This window comes from Mixophyes fleayi, chromosome 6 (assembly GCF_038048845.1).
Source record: "Mixophyes fleayi isolate aMixFle1 chromosome 6, aMixFle1.hap1, whole genome shotgun sequence".
Classification (NCBI taxonomy): domain Eukaryota; kingdom Metazoa; phylum Chordata; class Amphibia; order Anura; family Limnodynastidae; genus Mixophyes; species Mixophyes fleayi.
Window position 1 is genome coordinate 161,483,895 of NC_134407.1, and position 21,802 is coordinate 161,505,696.

The 21,802-nt window shown below is 37.4% G+C and overlaps 1 protein-coding gene and 1 long non-coding RNA gene across 3 annotated transcripts in view; one reads left to right on the forward strand and one right to left on the reverse strand.

Moving 5' to 3' along the window:
• The window catches only part of MATN4 (matrilin 4), a 63,202-nt gene extending 44,636 nt beyond the window's left edge, over positions 1-18,566 (forward strand). The window contains exons 5-13 of the mRNA XM_075176949.1: positions 1,465-1,587; positions 2,841-2,963; positions 5,678-5,800; positions 7,015-7,137; positions 9,692-9,814; positions 11,043-11,447; positions 13,426-13,578; positions 14,710-14,812; positions 16,789-18,566. Of these exons, the coding sequence (XP_075033050.1) occupies positions 1,465-1,587; positions 2,841-2,963; positions 5,678-5,800; positions 7,015-7,137; positions 9,692-9,814; positions 11,043-11,447; positions 13,426-13,578; positions 14,710-14,812; positions 16,789-16,849 (1,337 nt within the window). The 3' untranslated portion in view covers positions 16,850-18,566. The remainder of the gene's footprint in view (positions 1-1,464; positions 1,588-2,840; positions 2,964-5,677; positions 5,801-7,014; positions 7,138-9,691; positions 9,815-11,042; positions 11,448-13,425; positions 13,579-14,709; positions 14,813-16,788) is intronic.
• On the reverse strand, positions 10,383-13,407 carry LOC142094619 (uncharacterized). 2 transcript variants are annotated; one of them, XR_012677686.1, is made up of 3 exons: positions 13,324-13,407; positions 12,979-13,119; positions 10,383-12,014 (listed from the first exon to the last, which is right to left on the reverse strand). It is a non-coding gene; the product is annotated as an uncharacterized LOC142094619 (long non-coding RNA). The 2 variants fall into 2 exon arrangements; XR_012677685.1 differs by lacking the exon at positions 13,324-13,407 and adding an exon at positions 13,210-13,259.
• Positions 18,567-21,802: the final 3,236 nt, after the last annotated feature.

Here is a 21,802-nt window from a genome sequence, read left to right on the forward strand (position 1 = left end):
ATTGAACAGACCATTGTTTTGCAGATCTGTTGGAAAAGTTAGTCAATTCAAGTGGTTGCTACAAATTCCCCTCAGCTTACTTAATGGGCCTAATTCATTAAGGAAAGGAAAGCAAAAAAGTTTTCTCCTGGACAAAAGCACATTACAATACAATACAAGGGTTGCAAATTATTTTGTTTATTATTTTGCACATAAGTTAAATTATTATTAGTTATTATTAGTTAAATTATATTATTAGTTTATTATTTTGCACATAAGTTAAATACTGTCTATTACTTCATGTAGAACACAAATACTTGATAGCTTTATTTGTACACTGAAATGTAAAGTTTATCTAGGACATGCCCTACCCCAATTATAAAACTGCCATCACATTTTAAATTTACATCCACCGCCAATGCAACATGGTTTTGCCAAGGTGCAAAGTTACCCTTTTTTTTGCTTTCCTTTCCTTAATGAATCAGGCCCAACATTATACAGTTTTGAAAAATGTAACATTAATAGTACAGACTGAGTAAAAAAAACTAATTATAATGTACCATTATTGATATTTACCATTCTTGAGAATATCACCTATAAAAAAGTACCCCTCCCTCTTTGTAGTGTACTTATTGCTAAAATTTTAATTAGCTGTTGGTGTGGGTTGTCTTGTGGGCTGACGATCCTGTGTCCCTAATCTTGTAATCATTCAGAGACTTGTGCTGAAATTGAAAGACTTCCTACAGTTTGGTGATGTCTTAAGCTGGGTACACACTACACTGTTTTCGTCCAATAATCGGCTCAAACAGCCGACATACGACCGCTCGTTCAAAAGTCGGGTCAGTGTGTGTAGTGACACGATGGTCGAAAGTCTGCCCAAATGGACGATTGTCGCCTCATTTGGTTGGTCGTACCGTTTAATATTTTCGTTCTAATCTCGTTTCCGCTGTGTAGTGTGTATAAACTTCCGACCGATCCACAACAGTGAGTACGAAATTACAGTCATTGCTCACGACAACATGGCTGTAAAAAGTCGCTAAAGGGTCGTCCGCTCTTCCCTTTATCGTCCTAAACAGGGCTAGTGTGTATGCAGTCCATGGACCGAGCGATCGGTTCATCGATCGCATGTAAAATCGCTTGGCATAAAAAGTTGGTTGAAATTTCTGTAGTGTGTACCCAGCTTTAGAAAGCTCTTCAACAGCACAGTGAGCAGGCTTCTGTCAGTGATTGGGATGTTCAGATTCTCATAGGTACTCATGAAGATGCATAGTTTTAATAACTAAGTGGATAAAAGCATGTAAAAAAAAGTCAATGTAGAAAAATCTCTACCGCTCTAAGACTCGGTATTCTCTATTACATTGTTACTGGTGTGTTTATCCTGTTGTGTTGTTGTCTTATTAACAAATTGGCCATATCCTGTGGTATAACCCACAGTTTATACCAGTTAGAATTACCTATTAAACTAAATACTTTATTATTTTTTAGTGATAGATCTGTGTGCTCAAGGAAATCACGGCTGTGAACAGCTCTGTGTTAGTTCACCTGGATCCTATTCCTGCGCCTGCCGAACTGGTTACAAACTAAACAGTGATAAAAAGACATGCTCAGGTAAGTTAGTACATTGAGGAGCAGATTTAATTGTCTACAGTAAAAAGTAATGCTGAGTTCTGCTCACACCTCTATGGGGCGTGAGTACAAATCAGCATTACTTCTGTCAAAAAATATCTGCGCAAGGAGTCTCGCTGTAGTTCCGGAGGCACCTTGCACATATATTTAGGGAATTGAATCTGCCCCTAGCATTGAGGTATAATAGCCACCAGTGAACATAAGAGTTTACATTGGATTCTGGATAAGAGCACAGAGTGTACAGTTCTAGTCTAGAGGAAATGTGGCTAGTTAATATAGACAGTATAAGGCAAATAGCAGCTATACTGTAAGAAATTTTGTGGTTGGACAATCAGGATTATATTTATACTTCCTAATTTGGAAAGTCATACCTCCATGGACAAAGTGCTACATATTTTTCCCTTATGCTGGTCAGGAGGAGAAATCTTCAGCATTTGTAATGAGTCTAATTATTTATATGCTGTGCCATAAAAAACACAATTAATGCTGCTTATTAATGTAAATTAAAATGTTATTAGTATTGTAAAATATTTTTTTTAAGAAGTCTATGTATAGATGGAGCCGAGCTTATTGCAGTGAACGGGAAACCACAGCTTAGGCTTCAGTGGAGAATCTTGTAACAAAACTCTGGTTAGTTTAGCTGTAAGTAGCTTGGCATAATTGAGTTAACTACAAAAAAACAATCTGCGCAGTGGAATTCTAATTAATTCTACCTAACTAATCTGGTTGTTCTGAAATTGCCAAAACTTTGCAGTGTGGAGCTTTCACCATCTCAGCACGTATGTGGGCGATGGCAGACCACATTGCCTGGGCCTGTATGTCTACTGATCTAGACAATCTCTCCCTGCATGTGGGTGACTAAATTAGCCGCAGACCTGTTTGTTAGGCACTCACGCCAAACCACTTGGTCAGAGCATATATGGGAAACTTACGGGGGATGCAGTTCATGGTGCAATTGAAAGATCTGTAAGCCCCAAAGGAATGACTTAAATCAATGGATGACTTAGGTGGAAATGAAGTTGGGTGGAGTTCCCCCTTAATAGTTTAAAAGGACTACATTGATAAAACATTAATATTATGTAATTGGTAGAAAGGCACTTTTCATTCCAAGGTTGACACTATTCATGATACTAGTAACAACATAATACATAGAACCAGTTAAATCATAACACTACAAATATATAAAATAATGTTAGGGTGTGTATGTGTGTGTTAAATACAATTCTCTTTTCCAGCGATTGATATTTGTGCTCAAGGGAACCACGGCTGCGAGCAAATGTGTGTCAGCTCCCCCGGATCATATTCTTGCGCCTGTCGTACAGGTTACAAACTAAACAACGACAAGAAGACTTGTTCATGTGAGCTGATATTGTTATCATATGTTTAAGTAACCATTTTATCCTAATTATAAAGAAAATGTTTTGAAGAGGACTTTGCACCCGGTACTCTTGATTTTATTTTGTTTTATGCAGTGCCTCCTTGTGCACTATGTAATTAGCCTTCAAAAAAATGGGCTATCCCCGTTCCATTCTCTTGGAAGCTGCATTTTTATGCACCATGCTCTCTCCTGGAAGGCTTTTTCAGTTAGCAGAGCGGTATCTCTACTCCGACAGACCAACTCACTTCCCGACTGCACCATTCTTGGTCCAACTTCCTGTATACCATGTAGCTCTCCTGCTGTGTGGGCTGGAGGAAGACTAGATAAACAGGAGCAGAAGGTACCATACATTAAATCAAATGTAAAATAACAACATAGACCTGCTGACAGGTACTCTTTCAATGCAAACCAAACCAATCAAGTTGAATGGAGAAAAGGTGTGTTATTATTACTATCATAAACCAACCTCCTTATTGAAGACAAATCCAGGTGATTATCAACGCCGGATCCTGTAGAAATACAGTAAAAAAGAGTAGAGTGCACACAGCTTATGGCAGTGGTGGGCAATAAGTAGCTGGGAGGGCAGCAATTTTCTTTATTTTGATAATGAACATAAGAGTATTCTATAAACTTTAAACATATAACACAAATTTGCCAACCATTTGTATGTACAGTATCACAGCAAATTATTAATATTTATTAGATGCTTAAGAGTTGAAAAATAACTACTAAACCTTCAATAAAAGTGATAGAATATAAAAAATGGGAATAATAGTATTAATATATGTGTATATAAAATTAAGTAAACGGGTTTGTTCATTGGGACAGGCATTGCCTGATGCTCCTGATAATTAAAGTGATCACACTATGCTAAAATAAGTGTTTGTGTGCGTAAATACAACCAGATTTGTAATCTTTCCTGTTTGCACATATGGACATTCATGATTGTTATGTGTCAAACCATCAGCCAGCAGTGTTTTCAGAGCTGATTATTTGGCAAATTGGACACCAATGTTGTTATTTGGTGACCAGGGGGTAAATGTATCAAGGTCCCATTTTTTCAGCGTGTTAAAATCGCGGCAAATCGTGGGTGATAACCCGTGATTTTAGTCCAAAATTTCTCAAATTTATCCAGCTGCGATTATTACCCTGATCTTCAAAATCGCTGGTCATCTCTGGCGTTTTGCTATGATGTAAAACACTCCCGTGTTTAGCTAACTCTCCTGTGTTGTAGCAGCGAGATTACTAAACCCATCAATATTAAACTGTCTGTCCATACAGCCGGAGGTCCGGCAGCTGTCAAAACTGTAAAAAATAGATCAAAGTAAAAAAAAAAAAACGTGGGGTCCCCCCTCTATTAACTATTAACACTAGTGCTGCCAGACTACTGCTGGTTCCGTGAAAATCGGGGGGACCCCACTCAAATTTTTTTCCCAATTTTCACGGAACCATCAGTAGTCTGGCAACACTAGGGTTAATAGTGAATAGAGGGGGGACCCCACGCTTTTTTTTTTTGTAACTTTGACCTATTTTTTACAGTTTTGAGAGCTGCCAGACCTCCGGCTGTATAGCAGAACAGTGTAACAGTGAGGTGTTTACAGAACACGCTGCTAGAAAGCAGCGTGTTGTATCTGGCGTGTTTTCAAGCAAACTCATGAGAGTTTGCTAAATCGCAGTTTCATACATTTGAGACTTGTATAGCTAGAGTGGCAAGGAGTCGGGAGTTTGATCTCTATCGATTTTGGAAATAGCAATTTTGACAGAAACACACCTCTGGTGATTTTACATGAAATCTCAGCTTCATACATCTGCAAGTTTAAACTCTCCCGCGAAAATCGCTGGATTTGCAAAATCGCCCCTTGATACATTTACCCCCAGATCTGCAACCTGATTAACTGTTGAAGCCTGATTAACTCATAGTTGCCAAATTTTCCTCATTGGCTTCAGGGAGATCCCGGGGGAGGTGGGCGTGCGAGGACGGGGCTTGAAGAAGCGCATCATTTTTGGTTAAGATGATGCGATATTTGCGTCATTAAGCCCCACCCTCGCCACTTATTTATTGCAGGGGTGAGAACTAAGGAGGTTGCCCTGCTCTCTCTCGGGAGGTTTCCCAGAAATTCGGGAGTCTCCTGGACATTCCAGGAGAGTAGGCAACTATGCATTAAAGAAAAGCAGCTAAGGGACTGAAGTGTCTTTTACATTTCTGTCTCCATTACTGAAGTCATGTTGTCTTACCTGTCAGTCTTTGATTAAATCTTAGTCTCCATGAAAATGGCCACCTCCATAGGCATCAATACATGGACATAGGACACAATTTCTGAACTGTGTCATCATGCCACAGATGGCAAATCCAACCACGTCTTGTACTAGCTCAGCATCAGGGATAATGCCAGACTCTTCAGGAAGTGAGGGAGATCACCCCTATTTCAGGGAGTCTCCCTGACATTCAGGGAGAGTTGGCAAGTATGGTAACTGCTTTAAACAGATACATTAATATAGCCTCTTGAAAATCCATGTGACCTGTTTTCTGTTATTACCAATGATTTTTCAGTGTTTGCTGGCTTTCATTAGCCCTACACTTTCTGGGAGAACAAATGAAGTCCAATACATACTGTAACCTGATCAAGGAAACATGCTGTAGGATCAGAAAATCTAAAGCTTTCTGTTTGTAATATTATTAAATGTGTTTTTCAGTGATAGACCTGTGTGCTCAAGGAAATCACGGCTGTGAGCAACTCTGTGTCAGCTCCCTTGGCTCTTATTCCTGTGCCTGCCGTACAGGCTTCCAGCTAAACAATGATAAAAAGACTTGCACAAGTAAGTTCATGTGTATGTTGTGTATAATGTGCACAGTCATTTCTGTCACAAGAACAGGAGCATTCTGTGACAGGTATTGACTTATACACTATATTAAAATAAAAGCATACTGTGGGTTAGGATTTTATTCTGAGTTTTTCTGTACTGATCTGACTGTTCAGGTACTATGGCAGACAGCAGAAATCTGGCATGGGTCAAAAGATGGTTCCATACATCAAGCAGTGAGGGTAGCTGGTCCTACCAAATGGATCACATTTTCATCAGATATGATGAGCCCAACCATGGTAGAATGGCTGGTCAATTTAGATGCTTTGATTGAAGTGACTAACCAAATTCTTACTATGTGTGGTCAGCAAAACAGCCAGTCTCGTATTTCCCAGAATGCACCTCTTAGAAGGAACACTGATGACGTGAAACACTGCAACTGTGGTTTTGTGATTATGTTCTAACATTAAATATAAAGCTGTTGGGGCGAATATCTGAAAGTTGTTTCGAGTTCAAGAATGATCTGATCCAAATATTTTCTTAAATCCGGGCAATGGATGACCAATAACGTATGCCATCATCTGCCTATAGCTGAAGTACTGATCTTTATATTTGGCCACACACATTTGTGACCAAATCGGAAAATAATCTTGTCTGGAAGGATTGGCCTGTGTTTGATCAGCAGAATACATCCAGTGAAAAAACACACATCTTAATACCTCGCCTAAGGCCAACATTTTATTCTTTAACAAAATCCTATTTCCATAGCTATGTACAGTAAACGTTTCATTATTGTCGGAACACTTTTATCTGCACCTTTTGATTAATAAAGGAATGTTATAGTCAAGTGAGTCTTTATAGACAACATTTTTCTTGTTTAAAATGATCTTTCTTGTTCAGGAGGCCAAAGAAAACCTAACAGTCAACAAAGAGCTTTTATTTCAATCCTGCATGAAAGATCTGTCTGAACTAGATACCAACGTCGGGTTTATTAAAACAATAACTAGATGAACTTTCATGTTGCTCTAATTTTCGCTAATACAACCCAATTTACCTGACCTTTATCTACAAAGGTTTCTTTCTGAAATGTCAAATAATTCAGTTGTCTACCATTACCTCAAATAATATGAAGATATTATTGTGCTACTGTGGTTTGGGTCTGGCTTTTGTTTGAGATAGGTCCAAAATTCATAATGCTGTATTATTAATGTCTACGTTCTGGATTGTAGTGATTGATTATTGCTCGTACGGTAATCACAGCTGTCAGCACAAGTGTGTTGGTATCCTGAATGGATATTATTGTCGCTGTAATGAGGGCTACACTCTTCAAACTGATGGGAAGACATGTCTGGGTGAGTAGAATCCAACATGGTGTATGAGTTACTGGTGTCCCCAGACAGGGCAGTCATTTGTACATAGAGGGTCTATGCCAGGGGATGTCAAACTCGTTGATCATCATCATCATCATCATCATCACCTTTTATTTATATAGCGCCACTAATTCATTCCGCAGCGCTGTACAGAGAACTCACTCACATCAGTCCCTGAACCATTGGGGCTTAAAGTCTAAATTCCCTAACACACACACAAACACACAGACACCATAGGAAACCCATGCAAACATGGGGAGAACATACAAACTCCTCACAGATAAGGCCATGGTCGGGAATTGAACTCATGACCGCAGTGCTGTAAGGCAGAAGTGCTAACCAGTAAGCCATCGTGCTGCCTATCACAATAAAAGTTCTCAATCCATAAATTTTAATTTGCAACTGAGAGTAAAAAGGAGAAAAAAGGAACACTGGGTGTTAGAGAGATTATTTCTATGGTATGACTACACTCACCTCAAATGTGTGAAATCAACGTGGGCAATATTAAATCAATGTCCACTGGTGTATGTTGTTGGTACATTGAAGCTGGATACGGGCTATGATCTAACTGGTACACAACCCATTCTGTCTTTAATCAGTCTGGTTTCCCCAAAGAGTCCCCAAAAAGCAATAAATGACACCAATACGCAAGGTACGCTGTCATTTATGTCATTTATGTTTGTCACACTCACCTTAAGCAGCTCTGCAAGTGTTTTTGGCTTGATGAAAAAATAATTCATAATAAATAGTAGCAAATGCAGTGTGGGGCCTGTTCTGTCCACAATTGACGGAATCCCTTTATCCAAACTGAATATACACTTCTGACCCATTTTGTGGTAATGTCTAGCTTTTTATGACATCAAAAAAAGGTGCAGAGATTATTTTGTTACCAATAAACAAATCTCATAATTTAGATACCAATAAAGGGTAAAGGGTATAAATTATCTCCAAAGATTTGTTACTGGAAATCAATTTATTATCCATAAAAAACATTAATTTCTAGTAAAAAAAAAATCTAAATAGTAAAATAATCTCAAAGTTACCATTGATAAGACCATAGTTAAATGAACAAAATGAAATAACAAATTAAAAAGTAAATGGACATGAAAATTTTAAATAAAAATCAAATGATAAAAGATTAAAATACTCCTCCTCCACTAAGTTGCAACGTGTTTCCCAAATCTCTCTTTGCTTCCTCCAGCAAAATAAATCACTGCAGATAATTGCCTTGTGTATAAAGAAATTGCAGTTTAATAAGGGTGTTTATGTCTCATTAAAGTTTATGCAGAATCACAATAAGATTTCCTGTGACCCAAATCAGTCCCTTAAATGTACTCTATCATGATCTTAGGTCACTAGAAATCTCACTGCCACCAAATTCATCCTGTAGGTTGATGATACGATTAAAGTTGATATATATTAGTCCTCCTAGATTTACACATACATTTGCATCCTTTATCATTATATCACTTTCGATTTAGGAAACCTTATGGTTATAATAAATGCCTTATGTCATTTTTGTTAGTGAGTTTTATAGCCAAGTGAGCCTTTGGGCAGGAAAAGTAATTAACAAAGTTTCATATTTAATTTTAAACTGGATATGATACAAACAATTATACAGTCCATGAACAGAACAGCTTGCTCTGGGGACAGAAAATCACCAATCCAAAGAATGCCAAATGATTTTTTAGAGTCTGTTTTCATCTTTCCAGTTTATAAATTTCATCTTTAATATGCATGGTCTGCATGAATGGAATTTCCTGTTTAGTTACCTCTAAAATGGACTAACCACAGATTTATTTATTTTTTCATTTTAAAGGCAAATTCTAAAAATCATAATGGAGTAATATTTGGGCAAGGAATATAATTTAGTCCTCTTAAATTTTTTTTTTTTAGCTCCTCTATTTTTGGGAGAAGAACATAAAACCATCTTCCCTTCTAGGAGAATAGCGGTGTCCCCATCCCTTGGACACCATGGGCCTTATTCATTAAGTAGAGCAAAAAAAAATAGTAACTTTGCACGTTGGCAAAATCATGTTGCATTGGAGCGGGGAGGTAAATTTAAAATGTGATGGCAGATGTATAGTTGGGGTACAGCATATCCTAGATCAACTTTAAATTTCAGTGTACAAATAAGCTATCATGTATTTGTGTGCTACATGAAAAAACAGCCATTTTTAACTTATGTGCAAAATAATAAACTAATTTGCACCCCTTGCATTGGAACTAATTTTTTTGCCTTACTTTCCTTAATGAATCAGGCCCAACACATTTACTGACATGCAGAACCCCACATTTTGAGTTATGCAATCAATAGAAATTTGAAATTTAACAGAATCTGCTCTATCTTCCGTTACCATGGTAACGCCTGTGTGCAGTCTCCGCAGTAACATGGCTACTGTACGTGATTCTTTTACATTTTTTAAGCTTAGAAACTGTTCTTTCTGCCACTGAAATACTCACCTATATAGTTACTTGTTTATAAATATTATTTATTACTTTGTATCTCCAATGCTTGTCCTTAATATACTTTCAGCTAATGACGTGTGCAATGTTGTGGATCATGGATGTGAATTTAAGTGTGTCAGTACACCTGGATCATACCACTGCATTTGCCCAGAAGGACAAGAACTTGAAGCAAATGGAAAAACCTGCAACAGTGAGTATTATTATTATTATTATTATTATTATTGTCTGTGTATTATTATACAGAGACACTATCATACATAGTTCATGAGATAATAGTACTGACCAAGTGTATGACAATTAAAACTGTGCTTTTCTTTTCCGTTATGCAAATTACCAGTGCAACATTTTCATGTAAGTTTTGTGAAAAAAGACAATCATTGTAATTTGTAAGCAAAATTAGAGCTATTAGTTAGATAAACAACATTAATTTAGGCTTTTGCACCAAAAACTATTTTTAGTAATTTCCTTTCTTTCACAACAAAAACTTGCTGTCTCAGAATATTTCATTCAACTCTTGGTCCTGACATACCAATAAATGCAATGTATGCTTACTGGTTGTACAAACGTCTATACAAACATATACCCTATTCACTACTGTTTACATTCATTTGGATATAAATAAAATATATTTTTAGATAATGCTTAAATCTATTTACAAATCTCTAGGAGATAGTAAATACAGACACATGCTCAATAAACTCTCCTGACATCCTAGTTTACAGAAATGTACCAAACATCATCAAATAAACTTTTCGCAAACATCTGATTATAGTTCAAATTATGCCTTTCTCGAGCTCATTAGTCAATATAACAAACTACCCCTCTTGAAAAGAAGTCAATTAGATGCCCCATACGTTACCCACACTGTTACCTAAACTAAGCCACCAGAATCTCACATTTGACAACAATAAGGAGAGAGCTGTTAGTGTTAGCAAACTGAACCAACACCAGGGATGCAGTCTGTCTGGACAAGACTTATGGAGTGAATTTGCAACTTAATTGGGTGGCTGAACCTCCTGTCCAATCAGGTCACATGGACACACCCTCTAGTCTTGGTATTTTAAATCTCCTGCCCAGTCCTCTAGCTGTACTGACAGATCTTCTCCTCTACCAATTGTCAAACATTGCAGTTAAGCCATATTAAGGTCAGGGTCAGGTCCCAGACCAGTCTTGGGACACCAATAAAGTGCTAGACGGAGGTAAAGTCAGTAGGTAAAGAGGAGGGGCTGTTTAAAGATTGGCAATTATTAAGGCAGAATACAAATATTTATATAAATGCCAATATAAATCTTGATAGAATCTAAAAACATTGCAGACTAAAATATAGATGTGTGAAATTGATCTTAACATGTCTTTTATTTGGCCCATCTTCTATTTGCCCTGTGAATAAAATGATGCTGTGTATTTCTATATCCTAGAATGTTCCACTGGTTACAGTGACTTAGTGTTCGTCATTGACGGCTCCAAAAGTGTCAGACCCCAGAATTTTGAGCTTGTGAAGCAATTTGTGATAAAGATTGTGGACACCCTGGATATCTCTGCCCACGGCACACACGTTGGTCTAGTTCAGTATTCCAGCCGCGTGCGCACAGAGTTTTCCCTAAATCAGTTTAAGACTGCAAAAGATATCAAAAATGCTGTGAAGAATGTTGAATACATGGAGAAAGGCACTATGACAGGACTGGCATTGAAACATATGGCGGAACTCAGCTTCTCTCAACAGGAAGGTGCCAGACCAAATGTTCCCAAAATTGGTTTGGTTTTCACTGATGGTCGCTCTCAAGATGATATCTCAGAATGGGCTAAAAAGGCCAAGGAAGCTGGTAAGAAAATTCAAACAATTTGAGCCAGAAATGTTCGGGTCCTTTATAAAACAATCCAACTTTTCCATGCCACAAAATTTTTGAAATGGCCAAAGTGGGGCATTTATCATTTATTATAATGAGATATACTTTTTCATAAATTTATGGACATTTGTGTGAACCTCTGAAGATTTTTGTAGTATAAATGGTCATGAAACTTAATTTTAAACAGCTACAAAAACACAAAGCATTAAAATATGCAACACTTGTATAATACACCGCTGTTGTTAATGTATGCATAAATCAATGTAAATAGTATCTGTGTAATGGGGAGTTCTGATACCATTGCTTATAATCCATGGGTTCTGATGTCAACACTTACATTTTCTTTTTTAAAACATATATATCCTAATAAATTACATACTCTCTACTGTAAATTAATACAGATATCAGAGGTCATCCGGGTTATCCATAACCTGTGTAAAAGCTTTGGCCACTGAGAGGGGTGAGAGTGGGAGGTCCAATCCTTGATAGCAGCTTGTGATTGGTCCTGACTTTCATCTCTTATCCCCCTTTTTTCAGCCAGGGCTTTGAGAGAAACAGAGGATCCCTGGTTAACATAGTCACATAGAGTAACCTTCAAGGGTCAAGCTAGGGGAGGGGCTTCTTTACCAAAATATTTACTTAGGTGCTAATGTAATTGTTTTTAATAACTTTATTTATAATGTACCATCACATATTGTACACAATCAAAGTAAAGACCAAAATAGGCCAGAATAGGTGAAATTATATATAACTGGCAGGGACTGGGTGACAGCCCGAGCCATGTAACTTTTAATATTATACATTAAGTACTACAAACAGACTAAAGAGAAATATCTAGGAACTATGCTCCAATTTACTGTACACATTAAATTATATTTATTTTGAAAACCACATCTGTTTGAAAGGATACTTTTAAGTGTGATTGGAATCCCATGTAGAATAATGCAGAAATAATATTCTGGGCAACAATATATCAGGAGTAATATGCTGAACAGTTATTGAAAAATAACAAACCTTAGTGTAGAAACCTTATAAACTGGCTTTATATATCCTTTGACTGTGGTGCTATAATACTGACTTGGAAACTATATTTTAAGATAGATATATTCCAGTACTTGTAAATTTGTTAGTTGAATGATATTACTTGTGTTTTGCTGTTTGTTTGGCTCTGCTTATAAAGGAGCAGCACTTCTATTACTCTGTTAAAGTGAAAAAAATATATATATATTAACAGAAACGTAAGTGCCATTCAGTACTCAATCAATGCAAATTGTAAAAGGCCTTTATTTTACAAAATATAAAATCCATGTAATGATAATAGATGGGGGTAGAAGGTGGATAACGGAACTGTAAATATCAAAGTATAAAATGAAACCCGACAAGCGATATACTATTATAACAGTCTTAGATATGGTAATTTTTGTTATTCAGGTAGGATACAAATTTAAGTGGTAATTCCCTCAAAACTGAGTATCCTTTAGCACCCTGGTCCCCAATGATTAATTACCTAGGATCCAGCGTTCAGGAACTGCTGAGGGTCTCTAGGCATCATGCGCTTGCCTGCCGCTCGTTCAGGCACTCCAGAGGGTCCGCTGACCTCCTCTCACCCTGTCATTGCCTAGAGGATGCCTCACCCCAGATCATGAAGCTTTAGTGGAAAATGCAGAACAAAATGAATAATCATTTATGGAGGTAAAGATACATTAAATACCTTTACACAGCAGAAGAGAGATATGACACTTCAAATGCAGTGTTACGCACAACCAAAGGGCATGTCTGTAATATGTGGCATACAAGCAGCACAGGAGACTTGTATTATTTTTTGTTTTCTGCAAATGTTACAGAGACTTACACCCATCAGACCGGAATCACAGGGAGTTGCTACATTTCACACTGGCAAAGAGCCAGATGACTGTTGCTAGTTACTCACTCTCCCTTATTCTTTGCATTGCAGGTATTACTATGTACGCTGTGGGCGTTGGGAAAGCAGTTGAAGATGAACTCAATGAAATTGCATCAGACCCCGTAAACAAACACTCTTTCTACACAGCAGATTTTACCACAATTAATCTAATCGCAGAAGATTTAAAACTTAACATTTGTCCAGGTATGTTGCATTAACAGTCGTGCTGTATATAGTGCATGTACCTGTAAAGCAGTGGTCAGGGACCAGGGGTAAATTACCCCAAATTGGGTAAAAATGAAATTCTTTTGGGTAATGCTGCCTATTCACTTGCTATCAGTTGGATTGTAGACTCCTTTAAATGTGAAATTGCTGTTGTACCAGAAGAGCCTCAAGGGTTGGCAGAGGCACTTCTTGAGCTTCGATGCAATAATGAAGCACATATTGCATTAGAAAACAAAGCAGATCTGTCATATTTTTGGATGTCAACACCTGCAAAGGCATTCAAATCTGCACATGAGGAGACAGTCAAAAAGTTGCTGCCTTTTGCAGCAACCTACCTTTGCGAATAAGAATTTTTCACTCTAACGAACATAAAAACAAAGCAGAGAAACCGTTTGGATTCTAAAGACTGTATCCAAAATGCTCTGACATCAAAGTGTCCCAACATTGATGCTCTCATATCAAAAATGAAGCAACATCATTTCTCCAAAACCTGAAGTTTTGAAGTTGAAGCTTTCAAAGAAATTGTGAATAGATTCAATAAAATTTTGAATTCCAGTTAATATATGATTTCCTTCCTTTCAAATCAAGGGGGTAACGATGGCGTATCTAAATATATTTGGTGGTAAAAGGTAACAAAGTTCCCTGACCCCTGCTGTAGTGAGTGTATGCAAACTTTTATTGAAATGCTGCTACTAAAGACAGTAAGGATTAGAGTTTCTTGGTAGGAAGAAGTGATACAAGTTTTACAGAGACATTTGCAGGTTTGTGGCCATTTAACTGTCCTTTCCAGTAAAAATGTGATTTGGCATGCCAGTTATTAATAGGGCAGAAGCATAGCACAAATATGGAGGCCAGTATTTGTTCAGAAAATGTAGCCACACTAGGGATAGGTCAGAAGACATAGAAAGAGAGATGGTCAGTGACTAGGGAATGCTTTGTTATAATACCTTGCAATACAAATACACAAAGTTTGTGTCCTCTTATCAAACCAACACATTTTTATTTTACACTATATTGATTTATTTGTATTATTTTTCTACATTTTCACACATATTTGAATAAAACAGACACTGATATAAAATCTGAAACTATCATATTTTGTATTTGCAGAAGAGATAATAGGTGTGACGGAGATTCAGAACCCTTGTGACTGTGAGCATCTTGTTAGTTTCCAGACGAACACCTTAACAACACTGGGGAATCTGGCAGAAAAACATATCCTTTCTATGTACTGGTAGTATATTGTTCACGGTGTTCAATGTGTACAACCACAAAGGAAGAATGTAGGAAACAATATCATTATTTTATTTAAATGGCAGTGCATATTAACATTTTATTAATATTAGGCTACCGATAGGAAGACCAAGGTAAGTGTGTGAGAGTCATTAAAATTCCATGGATTAATAAAATAAACAGCTGATTAGACCGTATGCAAAATATGCAATAACACCCTAGTAAAGAGATCCACCATAAATGTAAAACAATTACTGTATATAATACAGATTACAAAAAAAGAAAATTTGACCAGCCTCTTCTAAAATAAGTGTAATAATTAGCCTGTTTATTTTTATTAAATCTCTTTTTATTGAGAGATTTCTTAATATCCTAGTCTGCCCTATGAGGGTACAGAAGAGAAAAAGGCAGACTGGTAGGTGTAGCAAAAGTTCAATTACAGCACAGCAATATCAGTTGTGTATTGATTGACTTATTACTAATTTAATATGATAATTCTCAGCTAAATAAATACATCCAGTGGAGGACCAAGTTAGTTAGAGTGCACAATATAAGGGCTTGATGGGAAGAAAGGGGAATGAGAGGGACAGTGTGAGAGGTGTATGGAGGGGAGAGGAGTCACCCAGTCTCTGGTACATCCCCAAAGTGCAAAAGCCATGGTGCCCATACTAAGACGTATTGCCTGGGGAGTTGTTCATATTGCATGTAGTATTTAGGCACAAGCCATATTCTAGTTAAGAAATCAAAGTCAGATCTGGCTTTTTACAACAGATTGCTATTTGGCATTCAAGAGATGCTTGGTCAGTTTTTGCTCAGGTTTAGGGAATAAGTCAGGCATGTGTAATTTGGTGATTCTGTATATAAATGGGCCTCTTTCCATAAGGGTGTTAGTGTCTGACAATATCACCATGTATGGGACAATGTGCCCTCTCATCCACAGAGTTTCCAGCACAAAGTGTAGATATTAGGATAAATTTGTTTAGTTGTGTGGGCGCTAGGGGCAAGGTCAGATAAGAATTGTATTTCCCGACTAATCCAGAAAGACAATGCTTGGTGTTCCTGTCTCGGGGGAAAGGCTGAATTGTTCCACAGTGGGCACATCATTAGATTTGCTAAAAGCAAGTTAAACGTACAGATATCGAAATTGTGCAGAGAGAATGCTTTAATTGGAAACAACATGGTGCACTGTTATGGGAAGAAACCCATGATAAAGTGGAAATGGAAATAATTGATCACCTCTGATTCAATCTCCATCCACTCTCTAATTTAAGGTGGAGCATGTCATAGTACATATTGTGCCAGGTGGGCAGCCATGCTATAAAGCTTTATATAGGGTGCTCCCAGCTCAACCTCTCTCGCTGGTCTTTGGAGAATACACATTTGCATTCAAACAGATGATCATTGAAATCTGCTGTTGGAGGCTCATAAGTAAACTTGTTGGGATGTTAATAGGAAGGACTTTAAAAATACATAAAAATCTCGGTAGGATATTAATTTTTAACGTGGTGCCATACCGGGTGCAGCTGGTTGCTAGGCAGCTGATATGTATTGTCGGTGATCACATGATATATGCTGCAGGGTTCCATGAACTGAATTCAAGTCGTCAACCTGCAGCGTTATAATGGGCAGCACGGTGGCACAGTGGTTAGCATTGATTTCCACCAGAGCCCTGTCTGTGAGTGTGTTGTGTGTGTTTAGGAATTTAGACTGTAAGCTCCAATGGGATAGCAACTGATGTGATACATAGAAAAGCAGCTGAGCGTGCCCAAGATGGCTGCCTCACCCTCCACAACAATCTAATGTGCTTTGAGTCTTATTTGGAGAAAGGTGCTATATAACCAAATCATTATTATTAATTATTATTACATCTTTTCATGGTCACAGAAGTTCTTTTCGCCTCTCAACATCCTTTTAATTTACAGTACATTATCCCATGAATATTCCTTAACAATATTTACTAGCTCAGCTGACCACAAGACTTGAATCCCTGGAAAACCAGCTGGCTGCTAAAAAATGAAGAACTCCAATGGAAAACCGAAATAAGCTTTGAAGTGATCTATGTGGCTTTTTATGTCATGTGGTATTATTTTGTAATCCTTTTACAGAGGCATACACCGACATGCCTTGCAGAGTTGTAAAACTATCTATATTATAAATAAATGTGAATAGATTGTTGTTTATTATTATTTTAATTATTATTTACTGTTTTTACCTAGAAATTGGAATCCATGTTAGAGTTCTAGACTCTAGAATGTTAGAACGAATTTTTATTTAAATGTTTTTCTTTTTAATAAAATTAAACAAAAAAAGATACAATATATTATAACAGTATATTTTTTAATTCATTTTTAGCATAGACATTCTATTGCTTTTACTTTGGCAATGATTCTAAGGATTCAGAATATATTTTCCAAATTCATTATCCTTTTTGATTTCCAAGCACCCTCTTATGCCCTCTATATAAAAGAAAATAGCAATTTCTGCATCCTGTTTTCTACCTTATCTACTTTGCTTAGCAGAGATTGTCTACCTCTGCAGGATCTCTGTTATTTAGCAACCACGGATGAATATCACCACTTCCTCCCATCGACTCCCACTGTTACCTGCACTGACAGCCCGAGCTGAAAAACTGATCACAAGATTCGTACTCCCCTACGGAATATAATTGTGGCTTTTAATAGGAAAGAAGCCGCAACCAAATAAATTGGGAGCTACATATTCTGTAACCCCCATCCTACTTTGAAGAGCTTTGGATGGTTTGGGATGGCCAGTACTGATAAGCAATTCTGGCTTTCGGATGCCTGAAATGCATGTCGGAATTCCAGTAATCATGGTGGTCAATAGTGAGACAGAGGGTCCTCTATGTGGTGGTCCAAAGTCATAGGGGTTGTCCAAAAGTTGGAGATCCACTTTAAAAGTTAATTTCAGCTAAAATGTGATTTGTACCCGACATCACTTCTTTCCCCAACAAGCAGATCTTTGGGGGGTTCCATGCCGGCCAGCGCTGCCAACACTTTCTACTGTCAACCATTTCAAAATCAAACAGCATTGTGGTAGAGCCACTTATCTAACTTTGGTCAAAGACTGGACAGGGGTAAGCTATCCAGAACAGCACTGCCGCCAGCATGGAACCAGGATTCTTAGATTTTGAGGAAAATCAAATATTTTTTAAAAATTTAATTTTACATGAAGTCATCTCTTAAAGAACCCTGGATCAAAGGTTCTCCACACAATAACTTCTACATAAATTCGATGTACAAAGTGCTGGTGAGATTTGAAAATATAGCCTATTCATTGTCATTGGTATATGATCATAAAAACATGAGAGCCTATTGTTTGTCTGTTTTTGGGGTTTTTTCATTATAAACTTTATGATTTATTTAGTAGCATTAGTGCAAATGTGCAAAAACCTATAGCAACCAGATACTTGCTTTCATTATCTAACTTGTACAAACTTGATCAAAACTAATTGTTGATAAGTTGCAACTGGTTTCTACACACTTGCACTTTTGCATTTGGTTAGTAAATTAGCCCCAAAGACCATTTCATCTCCACAAATGATAATCCAATAGTGGGAGCTACTGAGCAGGGATAAGAAAAAAATGTTATCCATATGCTCAAATGGATCAGAATTCATGGTAGGATTTTGTTTTCTTAAAATATTTTTATTGTGGCTTTGTACAATCGCAAAAAATAATAGTATGAAAACATTCAATGACGTAGTAACAGTCTAGTTATAATAACTTGATTTGTTGTAATTGAATTCCAAGCTGGTTAATAAAGATTTAAACCATTTTGAATGAAATGCAGTATTTTGTCCATTTTATATATTAATAGATAGCTATTCAGCCAATTTTACAATATATATAATAATGAATATTATAGATAATAATGGTTTCAATTCCCAAAGTCTATCAAATGGTATAAAACTATTGAAACCAATATATACATATAACAACATAAAACAGTAGAACACTTTATTATTTTATTGTAAATAAAACCTATGTAGGCTATAAACTCACTAAAGAATGCACACAAAAAAACAAACTGTATAAATAATGTTACCTGTTAATAGTATAGACATTAATGAGAATTGCGGCACTGGCGGTATCACTGCCACTCAAGGGGGTGCAGCTTCTGTGGGTCGTGGAGTTGAAGATGACCTGCAATGCTGTTTTACCCTCTCGTGCCCCCCCTCTACTTTTCCTGGGCATGTGCAGTGAAGTCTTACATTGATTTGCTGGTTCTGTATTACAGAACCAACAGTGCCTTGGAAAAAAGGTGGCTGGCTGGCAGGCTTTAGCCTGGGGCAAGCACACAGCACTGGCCCATAAGTAGCAGTCCATACTTAAAGGGTGGTTTTAATACCCTTTTCCTTACATACCTGGCTGATTATAATGGGGTATATATTTATATCATATTATAGCAATAGATTATAATATATTGTTCTATTACAGTACTGAGTACAGAGGCGTGTTCAAGAAGCCCTTTTCTTTAAAGTGCTTGAGCAGAGCACTGGGTGTCAATCTAACACCTTGGCCCAGAACTGGATTAAGGCTCTGGGGGGCCCAGGTCACTTAAGTCCAGGGTGCCCCTCTGGTGTAATATGGGTATCATTTTAGATAAATTTTAGACAAATACTCATGCAAAACTATGTGCACTACTGTTAGGTGCATGCAGCTCTGCCTTCACAAGCAGTACAGTGTGAAGTGGGACATACCTCCCAGATGTCCTTGCAGTTGCACCAAATTCTAACTAAGTGAGACAGTCATCCAAATTCGGGACTGCCCAACAGATCCAGGACAGTTGTAAGACTGTCCTGCTCTCTCCTACCTGTTCTTCTCACTTTCACCACTTGTGGCTGCTGGTGTCTTTTTATCAGTTGCTGCTTGTCTGGATCCTGGAATGTTGGATGCCCTATTTGAAAAAAAAAAATGGGTACATGAAATTAGAAAACTCCAGACCCGGTGTTAAATAAATAACACCCACATTTAAACTTAGGCCTTCCTCTAATGTAGATCTATTTCCCTCCAACCAGCCCCAACATTAAATTAATAGTATTCCAAACTTAATAAATAAACATATTTCCCTTCCTCCAAACAGCCCCAGCAAAAAATTAAATAGCGTTCGTGTTTAATGAATATAACCATTTCCTACAACCATCTCCGACATTTAATAATTCATATTCACATTTAATAAATAGCCCTCCTCTCCAAACTCAGCCCCATATTCAATTGATAGCCCCAAACCACCCCAGCATTAAATTAAAGGTTCCGTCACCTCACCTAAAATGAATAGGCCTCACCATTAAATTAAATAGCCCCACCATCACCCCATAAATAAATTAATAACACCCATCATTAAATAATTAGCTCAGACCCTCAGTCCACCATTAAATTAATAGCCTATCTCCAACCCAAATTACAATAGAGACCCTCCCCCCCTACTCCGGCAATAACTGAATATCATTTAAGTTTAATAAATATACCTATTTCCTGCAATCATTACTGCCATTAATTAATATTCACATTTAATAAATAGACCTCATTTCCCCAAACAATCCCACATTCAATTAATAGCTCCGAAACCACCACAGCATTAAATTAAAGGTCCAATCACCCCATCTTAAATTAATAAACACAACTATTAAATTAAATAGCCCCACCAGTGAATTAAATTGCTCCACCCAACACCCCACAAATGAGGGAGGGAGAGAGGGGAGATGGATCATAAGTTCCGCTGCCAATGATGGAAGGTAGCTGATCCCGGAGAAGGGGCAGTCACCAAGTACTAGAGACTTGGGCCAGTCCCTGCACCGGCCCAAAATGGTCTTTGGGTTTCTGGCCCAGCCTGCACCGAACCTCCGTCTATGGTAGGGAAAAAGTTAGTGAAATGTAATGTTTAGTGGTAATGCACCGTTAAAACAGTTACCAGCAACTGAAAAAACATAGAGGGGCTGATTTAGAGTTAAGGTGCAAATTTTTGCCCATTTGAAGAATTTGCAGCTGAGCCAGCAATGTTGCACTGCAAGGGGTGCAAATGCAATCTGGTTTTGCTTACAGGGCAAATACTACATATACACATACTGGTCAGCTCTATTCTGACAGTGCATTCAGAGCTGGGCTATGCCACACTCCTTTCACTTTACTTTAAATCAGATTTCACATTTTACAACCCCCTTCCCTACAGAATAAATTGAATTTTCAAGTTGCTGGAACAGCTCCTAACTGTTAATCAGCACCAGAATAAGTACTGCTAAAATAATGTTATTCACTTTATTCTTGTGGTATCATTTTAATGTCTATATAATAAAAACAAATACTAATAATTAAATCCAGCATACAGCATAAGAACTTTGCATTGTACAGTTGGTCAGTTTTTGTTAGAAATGCATATGTCTAGTGACAAGTGGAACTACGTCTAGTGACAAGTGGAACTACGTCTAGTGACAAGTGGAACTACGTCTAGTGAAATATACAGACTGGGACCATCGCTGGAACACTGTGCAGCCATGTACTGCATTCAGTAGCTGTGATAAAAAAAAGTCTACTTGTACATAATTTAGACTCATGGGTGAGCTGACCATGTACAGTGCTATATATCTTGTTTATTTCACAATATGAAAAGGCAAGTTTGCATTTACAAGCCATCGCCGCTTTAAATTTCCACTGCAAAGTTGCCGATTCCCGATGACTTCCACAAATTGGAACTTGACATATTTACCCCCAGGTCTGTTTTAACACATATAGATAGGACTGTGCAGATAGGTTTGGTTTTCTGCCAGTACCTCTTTGTTAGTATCCAGTCTTGCTTTAGTACTGTGTTTGTTCAGAATTGTATTGTGCCGCAGAGTATGCTGGCGCTATAAATTTAAATATTAACAGATTTTCACACAGAGTGAGAAACTAGATTATAGGTCTGTGAATAAAGTGCCAGCAAACTATAACCCGAAAAAATGGCAAAGGCAGAT